Source organism: Crocuta crocuta, unplaced genomic scaffold, assembly GCF_008692635.1.
Source record: "Crocuta crocuta isolate KB4526 unplaced genomic scaffold, BGI_CrCroc_1.0 scaffold345, whole genome shotgun sequence".
Classification (NCBI taxonomy): Eukaryota; Metazoa; Chordata; class Mammalia; order Carnivora; family Hyaenidae; genus Crocuta; species Crocuta crocuta.
In genome coordinates, this window is record NW_027527574.1 from 87,697 (window position 1) to 114,099 (window position 26,403).

The 26,403-nt window shown below is 35.4% G+C and overlaps 1 protein-coding gene across 4 annotated transcripts in view; it reads right to left on the reverse strand.

The window, feature by feature from the left end:
- Nucleotides 1-26,403, reverse strand: part of TTC29 (tetratricopeptide repeat domain 29) — a 402,902-nt gene that overhangs the window by 58,914 nt on the left and 317,585 nt on the right. For all 4 annotated transcript variants that reach the window (XM_077770635.1, XM_077770617.1, XM_077770624.1 and 1 more), the window contains one exon: nt 19,880-20,108. In XM_077770635.1, coding sequence (XP_077626761.1) covers nt 19,880-20,108 — 229 coding nt within the window. The remainder of the gene's footprint in view (nt 1-19,879; nt 20,109-26,403) is intronic.

The following is a 26,403-nucleotide window of genomic DNA, read 5'->3' on the forward strand; positions in this document are numbered from 1 at the left end:
ATGTAATATATTTTTTTTCAGATTTGCTAAAATTGAGTTGCATCAATCAAATTAACTCAGTGTGATATTCTTTTCAAAAGTACTTTTCAGTCACAGTCTACAGGTGGAGACTACAATGTCTCAGTCATCTCAGTATTACACAGGGTTAGGAATCTTAATGGGTATAGCATGGTCAAATGAATAATTTTCTAAATTTTCTTTTTTTAATGTTTAGTTGTTTGTTTTGAGACAGAGAGAGAGAGAGAAACAGAGAGAGAGTGAGAGAGACAAGCATGATCAGGGAAGGGGCAGAGAGAGAGGGAGAGAGAGAATCCCAGAAGGCTCTGTACTACCAGAACTGAGCCCAGTATGGGGCTCGATCTCATGAACTGTGAGATCATGACCTGAGCCAAATCAATAGTCACTTAATCAACTGAGCCACCCAGGCACCCCTAAATGAACCTTTTTAAACTTGGTATGTATGTGTAGATGTTATGAGGACCTTAATTTTCTGCATTATAAACACACATTCTTATTGTTTAAATTGCTTAAACTGTTTAGTAAGTACAAAAATAAAAAGTATGGCTCTTGAAGCCAGCAGCTTGCATCTCTCTTCCAGGGATCATGTGTCTCACTCGGGCAAATAAGACAAGATATTCAGGCATGTACAGAGAGGACAACTATCTGTAGGAATTTCTTTTTCTCTTGGACTTAGTGCTCTTCCTTGGGATACTTTCTGCTTCTACTGTCTGAAGTTTCTCATAACTCTAGATTTGCTTTTTTACTGGAGTCCCTCTCTTAAAATGGTGAACTAATATTTATTTAACATTTTATTTACTTACTTATTCATTCTTTCATATTTTAGAGAGAGAGAATCTTAACTAGGCTTCACACTCAGCAAGGAGCCCAATGTGGGGCTTGATCCTATGTCCCTGGCATCATGATCTGAGCCGAAATCAAGAGCCTGATGCTCAACTGACTGAGCCACCCAGGCACTCTTTTAATATTTATATGTTAAGTAGACGTGTACATCTCACTGTACCAGGTTTGTCACACTCAATTCTTTCAGTAGTCCTCTGAGGTTGGAATGATTTGCCCATGTAACAAATTAGAAAATGGAAGTTCAGATAGTAAGTTCCTGGACTTATATTAGAATCCATCATCTCATTACAAATAACTTCTTTTGATTGCTTCCTAGGGAATTGGACTTCGAAGATTTGTATGAGTTTCACAAACAAAGTATCTTGACAATCTTGGATTTGAGGATTGTAATAGATAAACTTTGTGTAATCTACTAGTTATATGTGCATATGCAAAATAAAGAACATAAAAAAGTAATGGTTTATATTAAAAAGAGAGAAAACGGCAGCAGGCATGCTTTGTTATAAAAATACATCCTCCCTTTCTTGAAATATTGGCATATGTTCAGAAATACACTTGACCATATAGTGTCTGGATCAAAAAATCAAATATAGTGAAATATATAGCCAGATGTGAACAGAAAAACTGCTAGATTGGATAATCCAGTATTAGAGGGCTTGATATCTCTCCAAATCAACAAAATTCATATCCAAATAAAAATACAGAGATTACATCATATTGAAATGAGTTAACTTTCATATTAACCTTCAGAAAAAGGATTAAAAGAATCAAGCCCCGAACACAAGATTCCTTTCTTTTAACACTCTTAGAGCTGAGATTTGAGAGCACAATAAAAAATATGGCCAAACTCCAATATCTCTAAACAAATGATGGTTGAAAACACATGTAATTTTACGGTTTAATACTAAAATCTTGAAATGTATATGACACATTGGTATACTACAAAGTTTGCTTGGCACAGCATTAAGTTAATGTAAGCACTATAGTATGAACGATTTACTCAATAAAAGCAAACACTATATAAAACCCACTCACTAAATTTGGGGTTCAGTAGGACTTCATTACCAGCAAGGTTCACTAACATGATACTCCAATATTGCATTATCTCAAATTATTCACCTCTGGTATAGGACTACCTGAAGATGAAATTTCATCACAGCAGTATTTTGAAATGTTTTCACTTTGGTCTCTTTAGAAAATGAAACCCACCTAGCTGTGCACATGCAATACCACTCTGTGGTAGTTTCTTTAAACATGTATGGATTATTAAATAATTCGACAGTAGAAGAAATTCAATAGTAAACTAAATAAGAATTCTGATAGCCAAGAGAGAATCTTGACTTAATTTTTAGTAAGTCAAAACTAAATAAGTCAAAACTTTAATAAGTCAAAAACTAAAATGATAAGCAAATATCCAGACCATTTGCTACTAGGAAGCAAACTGAAGGATGAAACAAAAGCAGCTAATAAACATGCTGTTTAGCCAATAAAACATGGTATCTACAATGACATCTTTTTAGATTTAAACCATTCAAAAGAGAATCTGTGGTGCAACTGTCAATTACAAATTCTATACGTTTATTTTTACTTCTGAAGTTCTTTTTTCTTATATTGAGAAAGACCGAGAACTAGTGGGGGAGGGGCAGAGAGAGAGAGAGAGAGAGAGAGAAGGAGAATCCCAAGCAGGACCCACACTGTCAGCACGAAGTCCGATGTGGGGTTTGAACCCACAAACTGCAAGGTCAGGACAGAGCTGAAACCAGGAGTTGGATGCTTAACTGACTGAGCCACCCAGGTGCCCCTAATTTCTGAAGTCTGATTTAATACACACGGAAGACATGGAAACGTCTACTATTTTGCAGTACATTTCTTCACTTCTTTTACACAATAGTCTTATTTTGTCTCTGAATAGTCCCTTCCCTGCCACGTTTGTGCAGAAAGCAAATACTTTAAGATATTCAGTTCATAATTTTATAGGTATTAAATTTTATGTCTTGGCCATTCATATGGGAAATATTATTTAAAATTAATGGATTATTGAAGTGCACTAATTATCAAGAGAAGGGCAAAATAAAATAAATACCCAGATAAAATGATTCTTAATTACATTACTAAAAAATTACTTAAGAAGTAAAATATTTATTATGTAACTAGTGTTCTGCCATTACTGTGTTGGAGAAACTTACAGAGAAACAAATTAGGGAATACCACATTCGATGCAATAACCAGCTTATTGCTTTGTTCAGTAAGAAATAATAATGACTGATGACGAAAACGTTTTTCTTATGTCAATGTAATCTATTCAGTGATGTAAAATGCTGTCCATTACAGCGTTTTGTTGTTTTTAAAATAACATACCAGGGAAATGTCTAGGACAATAGAAAATAACAAATCAAAATCAATTTATTCTGTATTATAATTTTGCTATGAATGACTAGCATAAAATACGGGAGCTTTAAGGCAAGGGACCTTTTATTTAAATTGACCAAAGTTTTAATCACCATGGGTACCCAAGTTAACCTCAGAAAAAAAAAAAAGAGAGATAAAGAAAAAATGTTGAATTGAAACAGGTAACCTGAATGAACTTTATAAACACAGAAACCCATGTGGTCTAGTTCATAGTTTTGTCCCAGGAGAGGAAACACAGTCCAAACAACGAAAGCAGTTAAAGTATAGTTCAAATTCTTACGTTTTCCAGATTTCATCAACAGAGATTCATTCATAACCCAACATACCATATCATCATCTCCCATGCCCATTTTTGCTTTACACTCTCTCCTTCTCCCTGCAATGTCTGTCATACCAGCATTGTCTCTTCTCACTTGCTCAGCATTTTAGTCTCATCCCCATTTACCTTCTTCATTCATTTATGAGTGGAGACTTAGCCTCTATGTATAATGAGTTAGCCTTTCCCGCAGCCAATGAAAATCCTTTTCCTTTGGGATGTAGGAGGAGGAGGAGGAGGAGGGAAATGGAGCAGGTATAAGGATGAAGTAAGACTATAAACACTCACCCATTAACACTTTTTTTTTAAAGACACCATAGGAAGAGGTTTTGTTGTAAAACATACATTTAAAATAATCTTCTATTCCTCATTATAACCTCACTATCTTCTCTGGAAAATGGTAGTCATTTAAAAGGTGAATTAGTAGAATCAATAGTTTCAATGCAATATTTTTGGTGTTTCTCAACTGAGAAAGGAGATGAATCCCAAGTGAGGGTAGAGCACTGGCTACTTCCTCTCTAAAGTGTTAAGAGGCAACTTCTTATTTTTAAAATGACAGTAATATTTGCCTTTTCTATTTGTGGTAAACAGTAGCATTTGTATATATATATATATATAATATATATATTTGGATATATATAGCATGACATATTTTACAAATATCTTCATTATTCTTTCAAGATATAAAAGGGAAAGATAGGACCCACAGATTAATGAAATTGTAAGAACAATTAACCTAGGACCCTACTCTCAAACGGCATTTTTAACTAGCCACCTAGACTCATTTCTTCTTCTTCTTTTTTAAATGTTTTAAATGTTTATTTATTTTTTTGAGAGACAGACATAGAGTGTCAGTAGGGGAGGGTCAGAGAGAGGGAGACACAGAATCCGAAGCTACCTAGACTCATTTCTACCCCTAAGCTATCTAAAGACTTGTGAAGTAGACTGAAAAATTAACTCAGTAGCTGGAATTCATTTTCAAATAAATATATATAGACAGATAGATATTGATATCTATCAATAGATAGAGAATCCATTAAAATTAGAGAATCTATAGGTATATATTGATATCTATCTATCTATATATATATCTATAGATTCTCTAATTTTGANAATAGAAAGAGGGTGAGATGTACTCGTTGTAGATATGCTTTTAAGTTCTGACCCTGCCACTTACTCTGTTTGGCCTGGGGTAGGACATTTTACTTCCTGTGAACTGAAGTTTCTTCATCTGTTAAATGGAGGGTAAATTGGAAATCTTGGAGTCTTTTATATTACTAGAATTCTACAAAAGACAATTTTCTTAAAATTCTACTGCATTTCTAAACAGACTAAACATAAATGTAATTTGATCTTTTCTTGGTGGCTGAGGGTCACCAAGAGAAAAATTAATGATGTGATATAGTTAAAAGCCATTGAGTTTGTAAGATCTCTTATTTCCACATAGTATGGAGCCAGACTGCTAAGTGCTTGTATGAATGGTTTTGTGCGTGTGTGTGTGTGTGTGTGTGTGTGAATTTGTGTGTGTGTGTGAATCTTCCTTTAATTTTCAGCTATTGTTTATTGATTTTTCACTATGTCTGTTTATAATGTGCCGCCTTGTTTTTAATACACTTCTTGAGGAGTAAAATACTCTTTTATAAAAAGTAGCAATTGCCTCAAGCAACAGCAGCAAAGTAAATGTTTTGTTTCGTGAAGTCACCAAAGTTTTACTAACAGATAAGTGAGGTATTTCTAATCTCTCACAGTAAATGCATTTTCTTCTGTTTCATCCTCTGAGAAGATGTAAGACAGTTGTTAAAGTATCCTTTCCTTAGTGACACCTGCTTGAAAACATTTATTAAGTCATTAGAGAACCTATCCCCAACAGTCCAAATTAATCTCGACCTTTCCTCATATGTCACATTTTCCAAACAATGCTCCTTCATTATGATTTGATAAGTCACCCTCAATACTTTCACATGCTTCTTAAGCTGTCTAATTTCAAACCAAAACTGTAGTCTAAGAATAAAAGGCTTGTTATTTCTATTAACATTTCTGTTAATATATCTTAAAGTGATGTTATTTTGATATTATTTCCATTTTACTAATGGTATATATGAGAATACACACACATTCCCAGTTAAAATAGTAAATTTGGTTGGCTAGGGAGACTGAAAGAATTTCCCTGTAAGTTACTTATAGAGCTTGATATTGTAGCTTAAATTCTTCTAAGAAACAAAACTAACGAGTGGGACTGTGGTTTGGAATCAGGTCAGAATTTTAAACCATGAAGATTCTTCCTCTCCTCCTTCCTTTTCCTCCAGTGAGCTATCTTTGCAAGTCCCATCTCATCTTATGGGAATTTGTAAGGTACAGTGCAGGGGTGGCTGGTGTCTGTTCTATAAAAGTCTGGCAGTGCCAGGCAATACTTTGTTAATAATCATGGCTGTGTTTGAAATCTGTGTTTTAAAATAGCACAGTTGAACCAATTTAAGAAACTTAATCCATTCTACTCACACTCAATACAAAGATCATTTGGATCTCATCTCATTTGTTTTATGCACACAGAGAAACCATAGTGTCATGCTTTGCTCTTTGGAATAGCAAAATTTCCAATAAATTCTCCCCACTGAAGGTCCTCCTCTGAAATCCCAAGGCAGTCTCGTAACACGACCTTCGGTATAATGAATTTAAACCTCAGTTTCTGAAATCCTATTTGTTCCTCTATGTTGACATAGCATAGAGGAACAATTTGTTTTCCTTTCTGTTATCTACTACTACAACTTCTGTAACTATTTGGCTAACATTGTGATCAATGTCCTAGAAATAGTGCATAGGAACTGAAAAAAGTGACTGGTAAGTTACAAAATATGTATAAAATTTAGGAGCTGATATTTAGGTTCAGAAAAAAAAACTATAGAAGTCACAGAACTAAAACAAGGAAAAATAATATTTTAGATATGTTGTTTTTATGTAAATATTATTTAAGATGGAATCTGTTTCTGAGAGCCATCAAACTCTCCTATAAAAAGAAGATAGAAAATTGCTCAAAATGATATGAAGCTAATGGTACAAGAATATTATCTTACTGCATTAGGATAAATTTCCAGTAGGTTTGAGTTGTTGAGATAAATTCCCCTAAGCTTAAAAGTGGGACCAATGGAAAAATTCTATTAATATCATGCTCTAACATAATGCAAGATAATTGTATGTACACCTATTATATTTCCAATACATCATCTTATAAATTCTGTGTGTGTGTGTGTGTGTGTGTGTGTGTGTATGTTTGTGTGTGTAGAAGGCTGAAATGGTAGTAGTGATAGTGAATTTATTAAGCCAAATATTTGAGTTGTTCTCCCAAAAGGGGAGAAATTGGTTTACAAGATTGTTTGCTATTAAGGCTTAAATACATCCACCATGCTTAGGTTTTCTCTTATGTTTTTCAATTTTTGACAGCTGTCAGTTTACAGATAATTATTTTATCTAAGCATCACAGACACTGCATTAGTATCTTCAGAAAATATACTGTGAAAGCTGCAGTTTCACTGTCCCAAATCAATTACTGCATTCTTAAACTTGCAGTATTATTCATTTGTGGGCACTGAGGCAGCCAGTGGGAGGGTATTGATTGGAGTATAATGTCATGTGTAGCAGGAGAGAAAGATGAAAAGTGTTTTCTGCTTAATGGGTTGGTATTAAGTAGGTGGGAATGGCTTCTAATTAGCCAACAATTGCTGTGCTTCCCAGTTTCCCTCCTTTGCCTCCTCCTGTCGGTCACCAGCTGCCAATCTGCCCCCATTTTTTTTTTTATTTGGAGTTCATTGCTCACTGCAGTGAGAGCCTTTGTTTAAGAAAGAGGGCTCCCAGGGTCTCAGCTGCCTGGGTACAGCTTGCTGCCTACGATGAGTAGCAACTGTCAGTTTATTTTATCTCAACCTTTTCATCATTCTGTTGAAACTGATCGACTGAAGCCACCTGAGAGACCTGAGGATTCCGTACCTACAAGTCATTAGCTAGGACTGCAGTCTCTCACCACATAGCAAGTCAACTGAACACTTCCTGAAATACAGTCCACTTTAACCCCATGTTTCCCCATGAACACATACGCATCCTGTCCCTTTTTTGTTTTTGAAGCTGACTTGCTGGGAGACGCTTCCTTTGAGACATAGACATAGAAGTCAGGATATTTCGCTTTGGCTAAGGGATGAGGATAAAGTCCCTGTGATAGGCCTTGCCAAGGTGATACCAACTGATAAGGGGAGCATTGTTCCATCCACAGCAAAAGTGAAGGTGAAGATGGAAAACATTTTACAAAGTGACTTTATAATATCAGGTCTTAAGCCTCTTTCTTTACAAACATTAAGTGTGCCAGACTGGTCTGATTTTGTATTCGTGTGATCCATAATATGCTTAGGCGGCTTCCTATTTCAATTTAGAAGTGAGTAAAGAAAAATTTTCCACACACTTAAATGATATGAAAGCCTTATTTAAGAGAAGCCATCTAACCTGTTGTATCCAGAACACATCAGAACAGAATGACACAATGAGAAAATTCTACCCATGACACAGTAGAGAATAATGCTTAGTGAAAATCAGTGATGTGCAAACCCAGTGAAGAATTATGCTGTTATATGCCCCTTACAGTTGTAGGGTTGTGAATACGTGATATTTAACCACATTTCAACATGGGTAGCTAGGCTTCTTGGGAAGTGAAATTTTTGAAACACTTAGAGAAAGGGGTGGTAACTGAGCAGAGAAAAAGGTGATTATTTCTGATTAGTGATGTGAAGTAACAAATAACAATTGGGATTATGGATGAAGAGTTCAAAGATTTTCACCGGATTTTAAAATAAATATCTAAAGACGGTGAAAGGAATAGATATACTGAGTTAAAGTGCTTCATATTTTGTATGTGAACCTATAATATTGCTGAGATATATTGTCTGAAGAGCCACTAAATGGGTTTACACACATTAGTGAAGGATCACATATTCATGCAGAAAAGCTAACCTTGCATTATTACCATCCTAAAAATGGAAAAACTTTAGAGCAGATCTCACACATAAGAATCAACTGGTGAGGGGCATCTGGTTGGCTCAGTCAGTTAAGCGTCCGACTTAGGCTCAGCTCATGATCTCACGGTTCTTGGGTTCGAGCCCTGCATCGGGCTCTGTGTGCTGACAGCTAGCTCAGAGCCTGTAGGCTGTTTCGGATTCTGTGTCTCCCTCTCTTTCTGACCCTCCCCTGCTCAAGCTGTCTCTTTCTCTCTCTCTCTCTCAGAAATAAATAAAAACATGAAAAAATTAAAAAAAAAAAAAAAAAGAATCAACTGGTGAGCCAGTCAAGAAGCAGATTCTCAAGCCCTAACCTGGAGATTCTGTAAGGCTGTGTTAAGGCCTGGAATATATACGCATTTATAACAACTCCATTTTGATGCAAGTGGTAAGTGGTCCTTGAGTTACACCCTGAGAAACTGCCTGAGGCTTATCGTGAAGTTTAATTTTCCACAGGGTATTTTAAAATACTTCTATCATAATACAAAATGCAACAAATAGAACAATTTTAATTTCAATGTCATTTTCTTCCTAAGAATCTTCTACTCATAATTTCCTTAAACATCATTAAAACATGAAATAGACTAAGCTAGACTACAATAGAGAAATACCCAAGAGCTTCACATGTATTAAGTCCTGTTTTGTGAAACTCAATTCAAGGTAACATATATTTCTTACTATTGGTTTTAGTCAAAAAGGCCACTGCTTTACAACCTATTCTTCGCATGGCAGCCAAAACGATCCTTTTGAAAAGTTAGTCGGGGTCCTATTCTCAGACCTCGGTGGTAATTTTCTAGCACAACTGGAATAAAATCCAAAAATCACTATGACCTGGAAGACCTAAATTAACTGGCTGCCGTTCGAAACTCAATTCTTTCCTCTCGCCATCTCACTCAATTTGCTCCCACCATACTCTACTGATCTTCTAGTTAGCTGGCTATCTTCGGCCCTTCTAGATACTCACAGGGATTTTGCTTTAAGTTTCTCTGCAAACTACGCCTCTTTTGAGCTGCTTCTCTGAACCTTCTGTTTAAAACAGCCCCCTCCCCATCACTTTCTGTTCTCTTACCTGCTTTATTTTTCTTTCACAGCACTTCACACTACTTCAAGTGATTGATGGCCGGCATCTAAACCTCCGTTTCCATGCCCAAGAAATTCTATACTTTAAAAATTTAAATGGAAACCTGTCCTCACCCCAAGGACTAAGAAGTCAGCTAGTACTCACTTTCCCAGCTTCCCTTGCAGCATGTGAGCCAGGCTCCACCAATCAGCTGCACGCACACCAAACTCTGCTTTGGAAGCTGTTACTGGTTAGTAATACCGGGCTGTGCAGAGTTAAACCCCGCCAAGATGTGAAGTCAGGCACGATTCTGTATTGCAAAGCTTCCTTAGTACTTCTCATGACAAGAAATTTACCTGCCAACGTATATGTGCTAGTTAATTTTTTTTTCAGGACATTTTTTTTCTTTTTACTGTTATATAAACATGGCTTTAGTTACATGCGAACCTGAAAAACTTGCTGGGTACATTTGTATTCAAAGAACAGCATCCCTTTTGTGTCCCTGTTAACAAGTTTGTATAAATATTTACATATATCTAGTTATTGAATTACATTTATGTTGAATTTATTCATGAATATGGATCATAGCATTTATAGGTATTTAAAATTTGGTTTAATTTTAACATATGGCTTGATCTCTTTGCTCAACTTCAAATCACTGTGCTAAAGAAAGTCGAGAAGAGACCTGGAAGAAATAGCAATAGGTAGATTTTGGTCCAGTTATCCTTTACAAATTATATTTTTCTTGGCATGTACAGAGAAAGCTACCCAGTACAAAGCTGATCTGTTTTTTTTTTAAGGGATAATTCCTATGTTAGATATAGAAAGTGACAGTATTATGCATAATTATCTATGCAATTACACTTGCACATGCTTGAAAATTTTTAGCCAGGAATGCTTAATAACATTTGCATGGTTAAATGAGACAGCAGAAACAACTGGAAAGGCCTCAGGGCATGGTCATCTATTTAAGCATCCACTTGGATTTTCAACATAATTAGTCATATAATTGTGTGCCTAAACTTAGTAGATTCATGTAAGTAATTATAAATTATTAAAAAGCTGTGCATGTGTTTTGCTCCCTATTTCCTGCCAATCAAATTACTAGGGAATATAGTATGTTCACATTTCATCATATAAATCTCCAAATAAAATTACAGTATAAAGCCCTGAATGAAGGTGAGTAAACAAGTGAATCCATTCAGATGAGATGTAGTTAATATAGTTATGTGGACATCTTCAATACTTACAAAGAATTCCTATGATCAAATCATAATGAAAGTTTCTTCCTCTATCCCTACTAAGATGTTCTTTTGTGGTTTTTTTGTTTTGTTTTGTTTTGTTTTGTTTTGTTTTCAAAAGAGAGAGCATGAGTGTGTAAGCAGGTAGAGAGAGGGGCAGAGGGAAAGAGAGAGAGAATCTTAAGCAGTTTCCATGCTCAGTGCAGAGCCTGACAGGGGGCTTGATCCCATGACCTTGGGATCATCACCTGAGCTGAAATAAAAAATCTGGTGGTTAACCAACTGAGTCACCCAGGTGCCCCTCTACCAAGATTTTTATGAAAAAAAAAGTTTATTTTGCTTATGTTGTTTCAGACATGAGTTTTTCATTTATTAATTTTATATTTTAATTTTAATTAATAGCTAAAGGTTAGACATAACAGCTTCCTCTCATATAGTTGATTTCTTCTTTTTCATAGTTTTGTTAGTGGGTGATGGTAAAAAGGCCAAATAAATCTGAACAGTCAAAAATATTAACCCCTCAATTTTATGATGGTCATTTGATTTATAAACTCTCCCAGTTTTTCTCACCAATCCTCTACTTGACTGTTAATTTTGAAGCTTCATTTATTTCATACTTCTCCATTGTTTTTCATTCCATTGTTATTTTAATAACTGGGTTGAAAATGTGGAGATTTGAGTTAAACTGTATATCCCTTCACAGGAGCTCATTTAACAAACAAGATGAGAAGAATTTTGAAAGTGTTGAACTAAATTCCCTTTGATAAGAGTGCAAATTACACATTAATAGCTGCGGACACAATGGAATACTTAATCTTAACACATAGAAATCAGACTATCTCACTAAAGGCTAGCATTAACCAGTCTTTTTCTCATTTTGGGTGCCTGATTCCATGTTAGAAGTCAATAAATGCAACCCCTTAGAGGCATCACACTTAAATGAGCTAACCTTAGTTTTCTCTATTGGTTTGACAAAGTCCAACTTGTTTACCTTAAGGGCAAGATGAAAGAATATCTATTTGCTCAGATTTTTTGATCAAAGATAGAATGAAATGAAAGGAAGAAAATACCTGAGTATACTATAGTGATAAAGATTTGGGGATGGTGAATATTGGCTAGTGCTCTTAATATTTATCTCATTGTGGCAGTAATTTAGAGGGTTCAGAAAGTAAATGTGTTCAGGTGTTTCTAGGATTTGGAGTGCTTCAAGGATTCATTTTAGGAAGGTCAAGACACTGGTCAGGATGAACTGGCATTAAAATTAAGAAATATGCTAGCATTTCTTCTGATTAGATTCTTATTCAATATTTCCCACACTGAGCACACTGTACCCATCCCTGGGAGGCAGACATCACCCACGAGAAGTGAAGTACATATTCAGGCATCATTACTCGAGTCAGTCATCATAAAAAGGCATTATAAGTAATTTCTAATTTCTAAAAGAATATTCATCATGAAATCTATTTATTTTTCTATTAATTATGCTGAAGAATCTAGCCTATAAAAACATTCACTCTTGTCTGAGAGTTAAAAATACAGGAAGGGCAGAGGAAAAGAATTTAAAGGAAACGGAGTCTTGCGACCATGGATATAATTTCTGATTGATGTTGTGGTTTTAAAAAATCAAAATTCATAATGGGAATACAAAGGTACAAAGGTGAGAGGTAATAACAAACACTCCCACACAGTAGCCCAAATCAAAAAAGCTTTGGAAAAATTCAGAAGCTAACAAAATTTGTTCACGTTTTAAGTATTCATGTCACTTCTTTTTTCAGAAGAAATTGTATAGATTAGGAGTTACTTGAGTTATCCCAAGAGAGCCTTATTAAGGAAGGATTAAATACACGTATGAGAAGATTCTTTTGCCTCCAAATTCTAGTAATGGTAGGAAAGTGTTCACCTAAATTGGCGCAGGGTTTGGAATCCATGCCCACAGGGAAAGGGACATAGTTGGAAGCAGGGTAGAGACCCCTCCGTGGGAATTAGATAAATACAGATAGGATTTCCTCAGAACTTCTAGCCCTAACTCTGTATTGGTCCAACTCTGGCATTTATTCTCGTTTTGCAATGGTTTAGCCAACCAACAAACTTTTCATAAGCTTTTCAAACTAGCAAATTAAAGGTGAAATTGAAATAAAACCAGATGAGAAAAACCCAGTTACATTTTTTCTCCTGGAAATGGTGAGTTCAGTGTGCCTTGGAAAGTTAAAACTGGTAACACCATCAGCTACCAAGAACTGTGAGCAGAATCTAAAAGAAGTATAGTTTTTGTTTGAGCAATCAAGAATTCTCTTTTATTGAACCAAGGCAGCAGATAGAGAAGGAGGCTCTCAGAAGGGAAAAAAAGGAAAAAGAAAAAAAAAAAAAGATCTTTCAACCCGAGGGATCTAGAGCTACATTATTATTTCCCAATGAGGTAAGCATTAGTTTTCTGAAAAAAAGTATTTGATTCCTAAGGAAGCAAATGTGTCATTTGTGTTGTAGAAAACATATGAAGATGGGGGAACTGTGTTTGAAGGAAGAAATCTGAAATTCAGGCTCAAACTCTGCAGTCTTTTTTATTTAAAAATTTGGCTACAATTAAGTATTGATTTTGTCTTCTTCGGCATGTTTCATCTTTGGAATTATTTTATTATCAGTTGCAGAAGCCAGTGAAATCTCTAAGCTCTTTCTTAAAATTTATTAGAAGTATACTTTGATAATCTATCATGATTTAGATGAGACTGGCAGAAAAGATACATATCTTTCTTAAGTTTTCTGACAGTAGCATAGAGTATATAAAGAATGTATTTTAATGTTTCATTCTCCTTTGTCTTATCAAACTTGTTTTCTGTGACAAGAAATGCAAGTAAAACACAAAGGATTTTAAGAATCTCTGCCTTAGAAAAAAATCACAAGCAGACTTGCAACCTATAAACACACAATTTATAAATTGTCATATGGAGAAATGGCTCTCCAGGTTCTACCCCTGGAGCTCCCACTGCTGCTATGCAGGGGCCATCATGAAGCACCCCGAAGCTTGCAGAGTTAAGGCAGGCTACATTAAGCTGTACCAGCAAACAACTCTGAAAATCTCAGTGGTTCACCACCATAAAGGATTATTCTGTGTTCACACAAAGTCTGCTGTGGATCCAAACAGCCAGGACAAATGTTCCATGTGCAGAGATTTACTGTGTCCATCTTGTTGCCCTATAAGTTTTACTAAAGCTTCCACTATGATCACTGCAGCAGGGAAAGAAAGAATCAGCTGTAGGATCTCAGGCAGGCTCTCCTATCTTATACCCAGAGGTGACTTTTGCCAGGGGCCAGAACTAGTCACTGAGCCCTGCCTAGCTGCCAGGAGCTGAAAAATGCAGTTCTCCATGTGCCTCAAAGTGTAAAGAACCAGATACTGGTAAGCACATAGAATGGATCAATGGTTACTGAACCCTCAGAAAATTATATGCAGTAATTGTAGGTTTCTCTGAAGAGCAGAGAGAGACCTTAGCTTTCATCAGATTCTTCAAGGGGATAGTGATTTGTCATCGAACAACCCTAATAAGTTCTTTTTTTTAATGTACAAATTTGGGGCACTTGGGTGCCTCAGTTGGTTGGGCGTCTGACTCTTGATTTTGGCTCAGGTTATGACCCCAGGGTTGTGACATTAAGCCCTGAGCATGGAGTCTGATTGAGATTCATTCCCTCTCTCTCTCTCTCTCTCTCCTTCTGCCCCTATCCTCCAACTCCTGCATGTGCTCTCTCTCTAAAATAAAATTTTAAAAAACAACCAAACAGTGCACAGATTTATATTGAAGAAAGGAAAGCCTTGAAATTCAGGAATAGCTTAGAGAAATTGAATTTAGGGCAAATTTCCAGACTGTAGAATACCAGTCCATGTGTTGGCCTCATTATCCACAATTATTTTGCCCCACACTGCCTGAGTGGGTTCAATTGTATGGTATATTACAAATGTTCCAAATTCTGGCAATCGGTAATCTTCCAACATATAAAAAAATCCTAATTGCTCTGAAGAGGCTAAACTACTTTCAGTCATTCATAACATGGTGTGAATCAGCTTAATCAGACTGGTTTTTTCCTAACAGTATTCATATTTTTTTCCCAAGGATCACTGTCCTGTGCTGCTCGTTGTCCAATTTCTGCAAACATTTGTCTTCTGTGTTTTGTCTTTTTAGCTGTTTAAGACAGGAAGGTAATCCTTTCCCTGTTGCTCCATCTTGGCCAGAAATAGAGTTCCACCTGTTTCTTTTCAATGTGAATATTCTTATCTGGACTTTAATTAAAATTGTAATCTTTTGAGGGTGTCTGGGTGGCTCAGTCACTTGAACATCTGACTCTCAATTTCCGCTCAGGTCCTAGACTGAGCACCACGTTGGGCTCTGGGCTGACAGCGAGAGCCTGCTTGGGATTCTCTCTCTCAAAAATAAACAAATAAACATTAGAAAAAGAGAATCTTTTTAAATGTTAGACATGGTTTCTAGTAAATGTAAAGTAATATTGTAAAAAAGTGCAACACATAGAAAGAATTCCTAAACTAGAAGTCTAGAACACTAGATTATAGACCCATTTGTCTTTCAGATTTTTGCATGACTGCCTTTCCCTGGACCTGAGGACATTTGAAAAGAAAAAACTTGCGGGCCAAGTAATTTCTTTGGTGGCACACAGCTTGATAATTTCATGGTTCTATAAACTCAAAAAAGTTCAAGGCTTTAACCCGTTTTCAGAAGCTAGAAAGAGGCTGTAGAAGTGGTACTAGATTGAGGAGGGCAGAGACAGCCACAGTCCGAAGTACATGAAGAAGGCGTAGTGATGATAAAGAACCAGGCATATTCAGGAATCAGAGGCCCAAGGAATAGTGGGGAAAAGGTAGTGGTTGAGGAGATGCTGAGGGGAAGTATGACACAGGATTGAAAACAGGAGGATGAATTGAAAGTCTGCAGATGAAACAGGGCACTAGCTTTCGCAACTTCAGCAGTGCCAACCAGGGACAAGTACAACTGCATATGACAGCAGAGAGCTGGAAACTCCTTTTTTATAAATTATAGCAGAGAGATCAAATATTTACACCCCACAATTTTACAGCTCTTTGATATATTAAAATAGTAATAATAATAGTAACAACAATAATATGATTCCCTTTTGTTGAAACCCACAGAAACAAGTATTTGTGGGAGTAAAACAATAAATAAAATGCTCATGAAAATCTAGATTGAACTCTTAAAGACTACAAAATGCCATATCCATTTAGAGTATGATCCTACGGAGGGATTATTCCCAGGTCCATAGGAATCTTATTAGTGATCTGTTTTGAACCTCAGATAAAGATACCTGGATTGAAATTTTTTGCCTGAAGTCACAAAGCTAATTAGTGCTCAATATAGTATTAGAACCCAGGTAACTGGACTTTTGAGCAACACCATCTCTCAATTACCCCAAATGCCAGTAGGGTGAGCTTTGATTTAGTCAGATTTTTCATCAGAATCTTCTTTTTATGTGTCATGCTTTTGAACACATTTTTAGAGACAGAGGTTTGCTCTGTGACAATAAGATGCAGTAAAACCTGCTTGCTGACTTTTTGGCTAATTCGGTAACTTTCTCCTCATTGTTAGGGTTATTTAACTGAAGTGGCTGATCAAAGTATAATAGAACATGAGGCTCACTCATGAATGTGGCTTTTTTCACATTCATTAAAAGGGCTGAGTTCATGAATAAAAAATACAAGCAAAGAAGAGGGTAGGAAAACGTGGCTCGACATTAAACCAGGGATTCAACATTAAACCAACATAAACCAAGGGCTGAGAGACAAATTCATGATCTTGATTGTTTTCTTTTAAGAATATTAAATGATTCATAAAACGAGAGTGATATTTTTGGCACTCAAGGAACCCTTTACATGTCATTTTGTAGAACAGTGTCATTACTGGCTAGCCAGAGTATTCATCTATTTCTATACTCAGGATTTGCATCCTATTTCTCTGATATAATTTACATTTGACTTCCATAAGAATGTGCATTAAAATCATGTAACTGATATTATCAGTGAAGTGGTTAACCATGTTGGCATTTGAATGGCTATAATTACATTTCTAAGTTAACAGTACTCCTAAATTGCACAAGAAAAGCTTTGTTTCCCTGTTACTATTCCACACTTCGGTCTATAATCTCCAAAAGACAGGATGAATTAGCTTTTCATTAAAAAGATAAATTTCATGATTGTAGACATAATAGTTATAGTAGAAAACTAAACTATATTCTGGAGAAATCAGCAGAAATTCATAGGCCTTAATCCTTCCAGAGCCAACCAATTTCTGTTGCTTCAGGCTTGAATAATTTTACTGAATTGCAATAAATTTGAATTCCTTCTAAATTCCTAAATTTGGGGAGAGAATCTATTCTTATCTCACTATTGGAAAGGAAAGGAAAGATGAAATTATTCCAACCATATCTAAGAGTATTAGAATGGTATGAAAGTTCCTATATTTGCTGTGTTCCCTCCAAAAGGTACAAAGATGAGAGATGATTGCTGGTGAATCACTGTTCTATTTTATCTAGAGACCTGAGTGCTCTCACTCTCTATTCCCTTAGGGGGTCATGTTCCTCTGCTTAAAAGAATATTGCCTGCTCTGTGAGCTAATGATTTGTTTGGAGGATGTAAGTCTCAGAGGTGAAGAAAACTGCACAGCCTTTATAATATATCTTTCAAATCTTTGATCTACTTTTTTTCTGCATACATGGGACCCCTCAACAGCAAGATTAAAGATGCCTCTTCAGAGGAGAAAGGCAAAATTTGAAAACCTAAATGCTGCTCAGGTTTCCAAATAATATTTCTGTATTGCCTTATTTTGTCAACATCACACTTGATGTTGTCCTGCCTTCATGTGATAACCACACGGTAATCAAAATACAGCACTGGATCGTAGTTGCTTTGTTGTTCTTGTTTTTCCAAGGAGGCATGGAATTATGAACCCTATTTTAAAAAGTGATCAGTGCAAATATGTCCTCATGATGAGGACATACATACTCACTTTGAATTCTATTTAATTTGACAAAATATTTAGTTGGTACCTAGCAGATGTTAGGCATTGTGCCTTCTTTTGTAGGAGATACCAAGAATCAGCATCTGTTTTCAAGACACTCCTACTCTCACTGGGCAGATAAGGCAATTACAGAAATGGCCACGATAGGATGCAGAATATGACAGATGAAAAGCGCTTGGAGAGAAATGAATGGCATTCAATGTGGGAACAGAGACAACAGTCCAGTAAGAGGGGGATCAGGGAAGATTTCGACATTTGAGAAGGGCCTTGCAAGACCAGTGAGATTTCCCTGGATGGGGCTAGAGTTGGAAGTGAGGTGGTGATAATAATGTATGTTACGTGTATCTGGGGGACGTGGGGGTGGTCGGGGGAAGAGAGGCGGTCAAAACACGTTGAGAGGCTTGTACTTAATTTGTAGGCAGTAGGGATCCAATGAAGGTTTTGAAACAGAGCAAAGGTAGAATAATAAGGATCTGTGGTTTAAGAAACATTTTTGAAGCACTGAGAAAGCAGATTTTAGTATTTTGAACTAAAATATGTCTATGTAAACAAGCAAGTATGTTTGATAATGTCTGACTGGTCTTATTTCCAAATAGAACAACTATCACTAAAAATGTTAAGTATGCCAGTAGTAGAAGAATTAACTTCTCATTTATATTTGAAACTGAAAGATTCTTCTTCACTTTTATAACGACATAGCTCATCCATGCATAGATTTCTAATTTCAGTCAAATGAATCAGGAAGGGGGTGTACTTTTATAGCATTTCAGAGAATTTAATCTTCTCCATCATACAAATAGCTGAATTTTTACTCTCTGAATAATATTTTGAAATGCATTTTTTTTTTTTTGCTTCCTAAGCTCTTTGGAACATCCTTACCAAAAATGAGGATAAAATTTAAAAAGAATAGAAAAATAAATAGCTTTATAGGGTAAGAAAAAACAAAACAAAAGAGATCTTTGAAAAGCTCCAAAAGACTGCAGCAAAAAGACACATGGCTCTGATCAGAGAAGCAAGTTTTGAGGAGTATTTTTTTTCCTAATTATTATCGTGATGGTCAGAGCTTATCCAAGTAAATATGAAAAAGTGAGTAGCCCAACTTGTTCTCTACCAAACCTTTTATCAGAAAAAGTAATCTAATAGATAGACGGATCATATTTCCTCTGCGTTATCTCCTGGGTGGACAAAATGAAGGAGTAAAGGGAAGATAATTCAAAACTACAGAACAAGCTCGCAAATATATGACAACTCAACACTCTGAAGTGAGCAAAATATTATCGAAAAGTGGTTAGTTAATAGTTAACTGTAAATATTTGTTGGGCATTTGAGCACATTGAAATTCAACAAGCAATCTGTTTTTTAAGACTTCATCTTGTACATATATTTGGAATGAGACCTTTACTTATTTCATAACAAAAGGACAGACAGTGTTAAGTGGTATTCTACTAAGATAAAAGAAGCAATAAAATTCCTTTGTGCCCAATTTACTGTTATTTCCTATTTATTCTATGGAGAAAATAAATACCAAAGAGCTTATTGTTTCATCTAAATGACTTAAGGGGAAAGAAAAGAGTTCCAAGCAGGAGAGGCTTCTTTACATAACACAATTTTGTCTGCAATTCCATTTGAGTTATCCCCAAACATCTCCAAAATATTTTGCTTTAAATAGTTTGATTTACCAACAAGTATGTAACCTAAAGGTCTGTCATAGGCAGTACTGTTAAAAATTTTTAAAAATCCTATTCTGAAGTTCTTAACTGGGGACTAGAGCTGAGTCAAGCTGACATAAAAAGTGATCCTCACATCCCCTCTAATATTCATGTAGTAAAGAATAATTAAAATTACCAATAAAATCAAAATCACCAATGGAGCCATCAAGAATGACACAAAAACTAAAGTGTTTTCAAAAAGCCAAGTCTTACCGATATTCTGATGAGGTGCAACCCTGCTTCTATTCTCCTTCCACGACAGCAGGTAGTCAAGGCTGGTGAGATCTTCAGACTCGATATAATTGTTAATGGTCAGCATTATTTGATGAGCTTTTGCTATTCCATAATGAACTTTTGTTTCATCCACATTATGCATGTTCATTAGCTTTGCTGTTGTGTCAAAAGCTTGTTGAAAGTATTCAGAAGCTTTATTGTAGTATCCCTAAAAATGTAAGAGAAATCATTTTTTTCCCTTAATTTTTATTCCATCATTCCACACGTCTGCTCACCTTGGCATATACCACACTGGTCTTTCCACATATGGCATTCATCTTCCAGAGGGAAAGGGCTAGTAGGGTCTCTATTAGAATAAGGTTCTTTTATTTGTTTGTTTGTTTGTTTAGAATAAGGTTCTTTTAAAAAGTTGTGATTATTCACCACACAACATCTTAAAGTTAATACACTAAAAAAGTTTTATCTACCAAGTTGAACTATGTGCAACTTAAGTTTTTTTGGATTAAAAATGTTCAAATATTAGTTTTTTCATATGGTTCAACGTAATACACTGTAGCAAAAAGAAGTTTGAGACTCTTGAATGCTGAGAACAAACTGAGGACTGATGGCGGTTGGGGGGAGTGATAGAGGATGATGGGCATGGAGAAGGGCACTTGTGGGGGTGAGCACTGGGTGTTACATGGAAACCAACTTGACAATAAACTATTAAAAAAACTAATGCAAAATAAATAAAAAATAAAAATGGTCAAATATTAGTATTTTCATATGGTTCAACCTAATACACTGTAGCTAAAAGAAGTTTGGGAAAGAGTATCTGATTCACATTGATTTGGATGTAAGTTTCTTACTTGTAGCATTGGATTTACTTAATGAAGTATTTTAAACCAGATTTTGTGTTCAGACATAGCAAGAGATCATTTTCAGTCAATTTAATCAATGGCCAGTGAAAATACTGTATCTGCTGACTTGGTTGTTGCTCTTGTTTTCTCCATGTGTTTATGTCATTCTTGACTGTGGACATAGGAGGTATTCAAGATTTCTGAAAGTTATGAACTTGATGGCACTAGAACAACTCATGATCTGTTTATCTCTTTTCTAAGTCATTTCCAACATCTCACTGCAAAAATTCAAGGTGGTGTTTCATTTTTTTTTTTTTTTTGTGGGTTTTGGTTGTACTCTCCTATCCTCCTAAAAGCCACTGTCCACAAATAAATAGTATTTATCAAGCTCTTTCAAGGTGTCAGGGCCAGTGCTACGTTCTTCATGTGTATTATGTCACTAACTTTCATAAGTCATCCTATAAGGAAATGTTATTCTTATTCTACAAATAATTAAATTGAGCCCCAGTAAAGAGACTATTTTCTGCCAACCTTGAATCTTCTAAAATGCTTCAAAAAAGAGTTTTCTTCAGTAGAGGATATCATTTTTAGGATTGAGCTGTACTTTTAAGACTCTAGGGAACAAAATTCCCCTTCTTCGCTGACTTACAACCCTCGTCTTTCCTCTCCCCTTCCCTTTAGCCCTCTCTTCTTTTCTCTTCTCCTTCCTCTCTTCTTTCTTCTATACACATAAACATGCATGCATACTTTTGAGAAGAAGCCCTTACAAGAGGGAATATCTTATTACAAGTTTTAAAATTATATTCTCACAACATTTTATGAAGGAACTGTTATTACAAACACCATAGAAGAACCCTTATTGCATACACCAGTGGAGGCATACTCAACTCCATGTATCTCTGTATAAGCATGACATTCAGACAGCAACCTGAATACAGAAGTTGCTAGCAAGGTGAGGAGGGGGAGAAATAGGGCTTGTGTGACAGTTGTTACCTACATACGCAGTACATATAACATTATGTTATAGACCCACAAGGACAGGTTAGTGAATTCTACTCAAATGGTTGATTCCAATTAAATTTGCTAGTTTAAACACAGTCCCTCTGTATTTTATCAATAGTAATTTTTGTTTGTTGAAGTGAACAATTCTTTCTTTTATTTCAAAGTGTATAACATAGAATTGATAGAAGGATAAGTTTACTTAATTAGAAAAGGTAAAATTGTACCAAAGATATTTGTATGACAAGCAAATTATATGATTGAGAAACAATACAAATATTGAAGATGAAAATAAAACTGGTTAATATTTTGGAATGTTTTGCTAGATATCAAAGATATAGGACAAAAGAGCTGAACATATGTAACTAGACCAAACATTTCTATTTTTAAAAACAGAGAAGTATAAATATCTAATTATTGTTCTAGTTATACTTCTGAGCATTAGGCTCAGAACTTTAGATGAAAGTCTTAGGAAAATTAGGGACCATAAATAAATGGACTTATATTTAAATTTCCAGAATTATCTTATATATTTTTATGTTAGAATGAACTTATTCATTCATCTGGTAACTACTACTTACCAAGCTCCATGCCAGGCAGTGGGGATTCAGCAGTTAACAGAATTTACTTTGCCTAAAACTTATATTAGATTTTTTAACAAGTATTTCCTCCAAAATAGTAGCATTATAATTATAATTATTAATTATAATTATAATTACATAAAATTATTCTTCCCTCAAACTGAGCCTAATATTCAGTCATTAGATACATACACAACTGCCATAAAACTGATATCAACCTAAATTTCTGTAGTTTAAAACACTATTAAGGAAATACATTAATTCTTTTCCTATGCAACCATTTTTATACATACCATTTTGGAATGAGATTTCACTAATGTGTATTGCATTTCTAGATTTTCAATTCTTAAAGAGTTTAATACCTAAATTTTGTATCTTCTCCAAAGGTTCTATCCAATGTTCTATAGTTCAATTCTGCTATCAGTTAATCCCTATCTAATCATAATATTCAGAAGACTCCAGTATATAATCTTGGCAATATTAAATATGAATTTGAGAATACATCAGTGAATTTATGCACTTCATGAATGGATCTTATTGGAAAAGAGAACTTTGTTTAGTGTTATAACTATCCACTTGATCTTAGCCAAAAGGCCGAGAAGCGATTTTAGTGTCATAACTATCACTGAGAAGTATTTAGTGGACAGTTTCAGGACAGGACCTTGATGACATCACAGACCTTAAAACAAAGCTTGCATTATTGCAATATATAGAATTTTCATGCATCATTCTAATTCTTACTAGATCCTTCTTAGTGCATCTGAAATGCCACTCTATCCAATGAGCAAGCTAAAAAATAAATGAACATTTTCTCAGTACTAAGGAAAAATCAGTTTTTGCACATTTTCTCTGCTATTTGAGTTTGGAACTACCATTGTTTTAACTACATGATTATTATCTGATCTTATTAGGGAATGAGCAATCTTATAAAGAGTCTATTAGTTATTTTCCCGATAGCATTCTCATTTGACTACTTTATATTAGTTATATGTTTTCATCAAAACATAACATCAGGAAGGTGGGATGGGTGGCCCGTATTCCATGATTATATAGTAAAAGGTAAATTAATTAGGATAAATAATCTTTTAAAGATGTGTCAACTATAATTATAATAACACTATCATAACTAGAGAAAACAGTTAATTCTAATATTTTTCCAAATACAGTTTTGTATTATAATTGTGGTCTTATATTTCTTGGAATTGATTATAAAGAATACAATTAGAATGCAGTGCATGAATAATATGAACCCAAAAAGAGATGATGAAGGCAGTATGTAGAAGGCCTTAAAAGAATACTGACAAGTATCAGCAATGTTAGATTTGCTTTTGAAGATTCACTACAGCTTTTTAGAATTATTGTACAAAAATGAGATAGAAGTTTGGAATCCCTAAAGTGAGACAATCCTATTCTCCAGAGGTATAATTAGTTACAAATTTATTGATTGATTCAATGAATTCACATCTTTTTGCTCACCAACTTTGTGCCAGGTTCTCTTTTAGGATCTGGAACAAAATAATAAGGCAGATATGGTTCTTATTCTCATTACGCTTCTATTCTAGTCAAATTAAAGAACAATAAGAAAATATCATAAATAGGAAAACTATGAGATAAGTCTATGTGGAATATTAAAGCAATGTTAAAGAGTGACCTGGTGGCTGCTTTTTTTCATATGATTTTTATTTTGGCATGCAGCTCTCAGGACTTCAATGAAAAGAAATGGAGATTTCAGATATTTGGTAAGTGGTAGAAAAATTTTTTTTCAACCAAGCAGCTACTTTTATTGATTGAATTTTTTTACTTCTTTCTCAAATGTCTTCAAAAGCTCCATAGAAATCAGTGGATTAGATTTCATCATTTTATTTTATTAAAAAATTTTTAATGTTTATTTTTGAGAGAGAGAGAGCATGAGCAGGGGAGAGGGTAGGTGTAGAGAGAAAGGAAGACACAGAAAATGAAGCAGGCTCTAGGCTCCAAGGTGTCAGTACAGAGCCCGGACACGGGGCTTGAACTCACAAACCCGGAGACCATGACCTGAGCCAGAGTCAGACGCTTAACAGACTGAGCCACCCAGGCGCCCCACTTTGGGGTGATTTCTTATGCAAAAATCTATAATAAGTCTACATTTCAGATGTCTGTTTTGGGTAACACTTATTTAGTTTCAAAAAGTAAGAATTTTTCTTTATTCATATTCTAAACCAAGGGGTCAATGCTTAACCGATAGAGTCACCCACGCACCCCAAGATTTCATAATTTTAGATTAAGAAAATGTGTTTGAGGAATCAAATTAGAAAAATGGTAGCTGTGATTAAACAGTGTTCCATATGAATAACAATAACGCCATCTTAAATTACAAAATACAAGTACCTTTTCAAAGTACTTTCATACAGTTTTGGGTGTATAACATAATGATTAAGTATTTGTATATATTACTAAATGATCACCAAAATAAATTTAGGTAATATTACCTCACATGGTTACACATTTGAGAACTTTTAAGATCTACTCTTAGCAAATTTCAAATATATAATAACATAGTGTTATTAACTGTAGTTACCATGCGTACATTAGATCCCCAAGACCTACTCATTTTATAACTGGAAGTTTGTGCCTTCAACTATCTTCACCTATTTGGCTATTTTTATTGGGTTGCCAAGGGAAGGCCTCTCTGAAGAAATGACATTTAACTGAGATATGATGACAAGACATCAGCAATATGAAGTTCAGATTAGAGGGCATTCCATAGGGCATTCCAGCTAAGGCAGATGTCCTAAGGCAGGAAAGAGCTCTGCATGCTTGAAGGACTTCGCTAAGCCCATTGGGCTGTGTTGGAGTGGATGAGGAGAGTGGGAAGAAAGAAAGTCCAAGGTGGGGTACGGGAGTGTACATCTCACAAAGAATATTTCAGATTGGGGTGAGGATTTATATTTATGTTCTAAGAAGAATGGGAAGTAATGGAATAGTGTTTGAAGCAAAGAAATAACATAATTTAATTTACACTTAAAAGGACTACTTGGGCCTCTGTGTGGAGACTGGATGACACAGGGGTGGAGCGGGGACTGGGCTTGAATTTACTGTCATAGTGCAGTAGACAGAATAGAGTGTCATAAACTGACAGGATGACAGGAGCAGACACAGAGAACAAGGTGGGTCTGAGATATGTTTTGGTGGGAAAAAGGTCAGGATTTGCTTCTGGATTAGATATAGATCAGAAAGGAGAGAAGAATCAAAGAATATCTAGATTTTTGGCTTGATCAACTAGGCTGATGGATCATGATGCCATTTATTTAGATGCAGAAGCCTGGGAGGAAGGAATCATGTTAAATTTGATATGTCTGTTAGACGTCCAGGTAGAGATGCTAAGTGGCCAGTTAGAGTTACAAGTGTCCCAAAGAGAGATCAGGGATGGAGATACAAATTTGGGAGCCATCAGTATATGGATACTATTTAAGGCCATAGACTTGGATGGGGTCAGATAAGGAGAGCTCATAGACTGAGAAGTCTTCCTAGAAAACACCTGAATCATATTCATCATAGTTGAACATTAAGTTAACAGAGGAATAGAATTTAGAGGAGATATGATGAGTTCAGTTTTTAACAGGTTATATTTGAAGTGATCTAAGTGAAGATATCAAGCAGACAGAAAGATAGGAGTCTGAAGTTTCAGGGAGAGATCCGAGCTTGAGATATTAAGAAGCTAAGTGCTTTTAGGGGCGCCTGGGTGGCTTAGTCGGTTAAGCGTCCGACTTTCGCTTAGGTCATGATCTCGCGGTTCGTGGGTTCGAGCCCCGCGTCGGGCTCTGTGCTGACTGCNGTACCCAGTATGTCCTAGGAACTCACCTAGGTATCATGTATGTATTTTTAATTTCTAATCCTCAAATAGCTTGTCTTTAAGGTATTTTGTTATTGACAATTAAAAGATGAATAAAGAATAACGAATTCATGTGCCCAAGGTCACAGTTAACAAATAGCTGAATGCAGATTCGGGGTCAAGTGGGCAAAAATCAGTGAGTTTCCTCTTTGTCCTGACAGTTTCCTTCATGGAAAAGTGTAATAGATAGCATGTGCTGCAAACATCTTATGA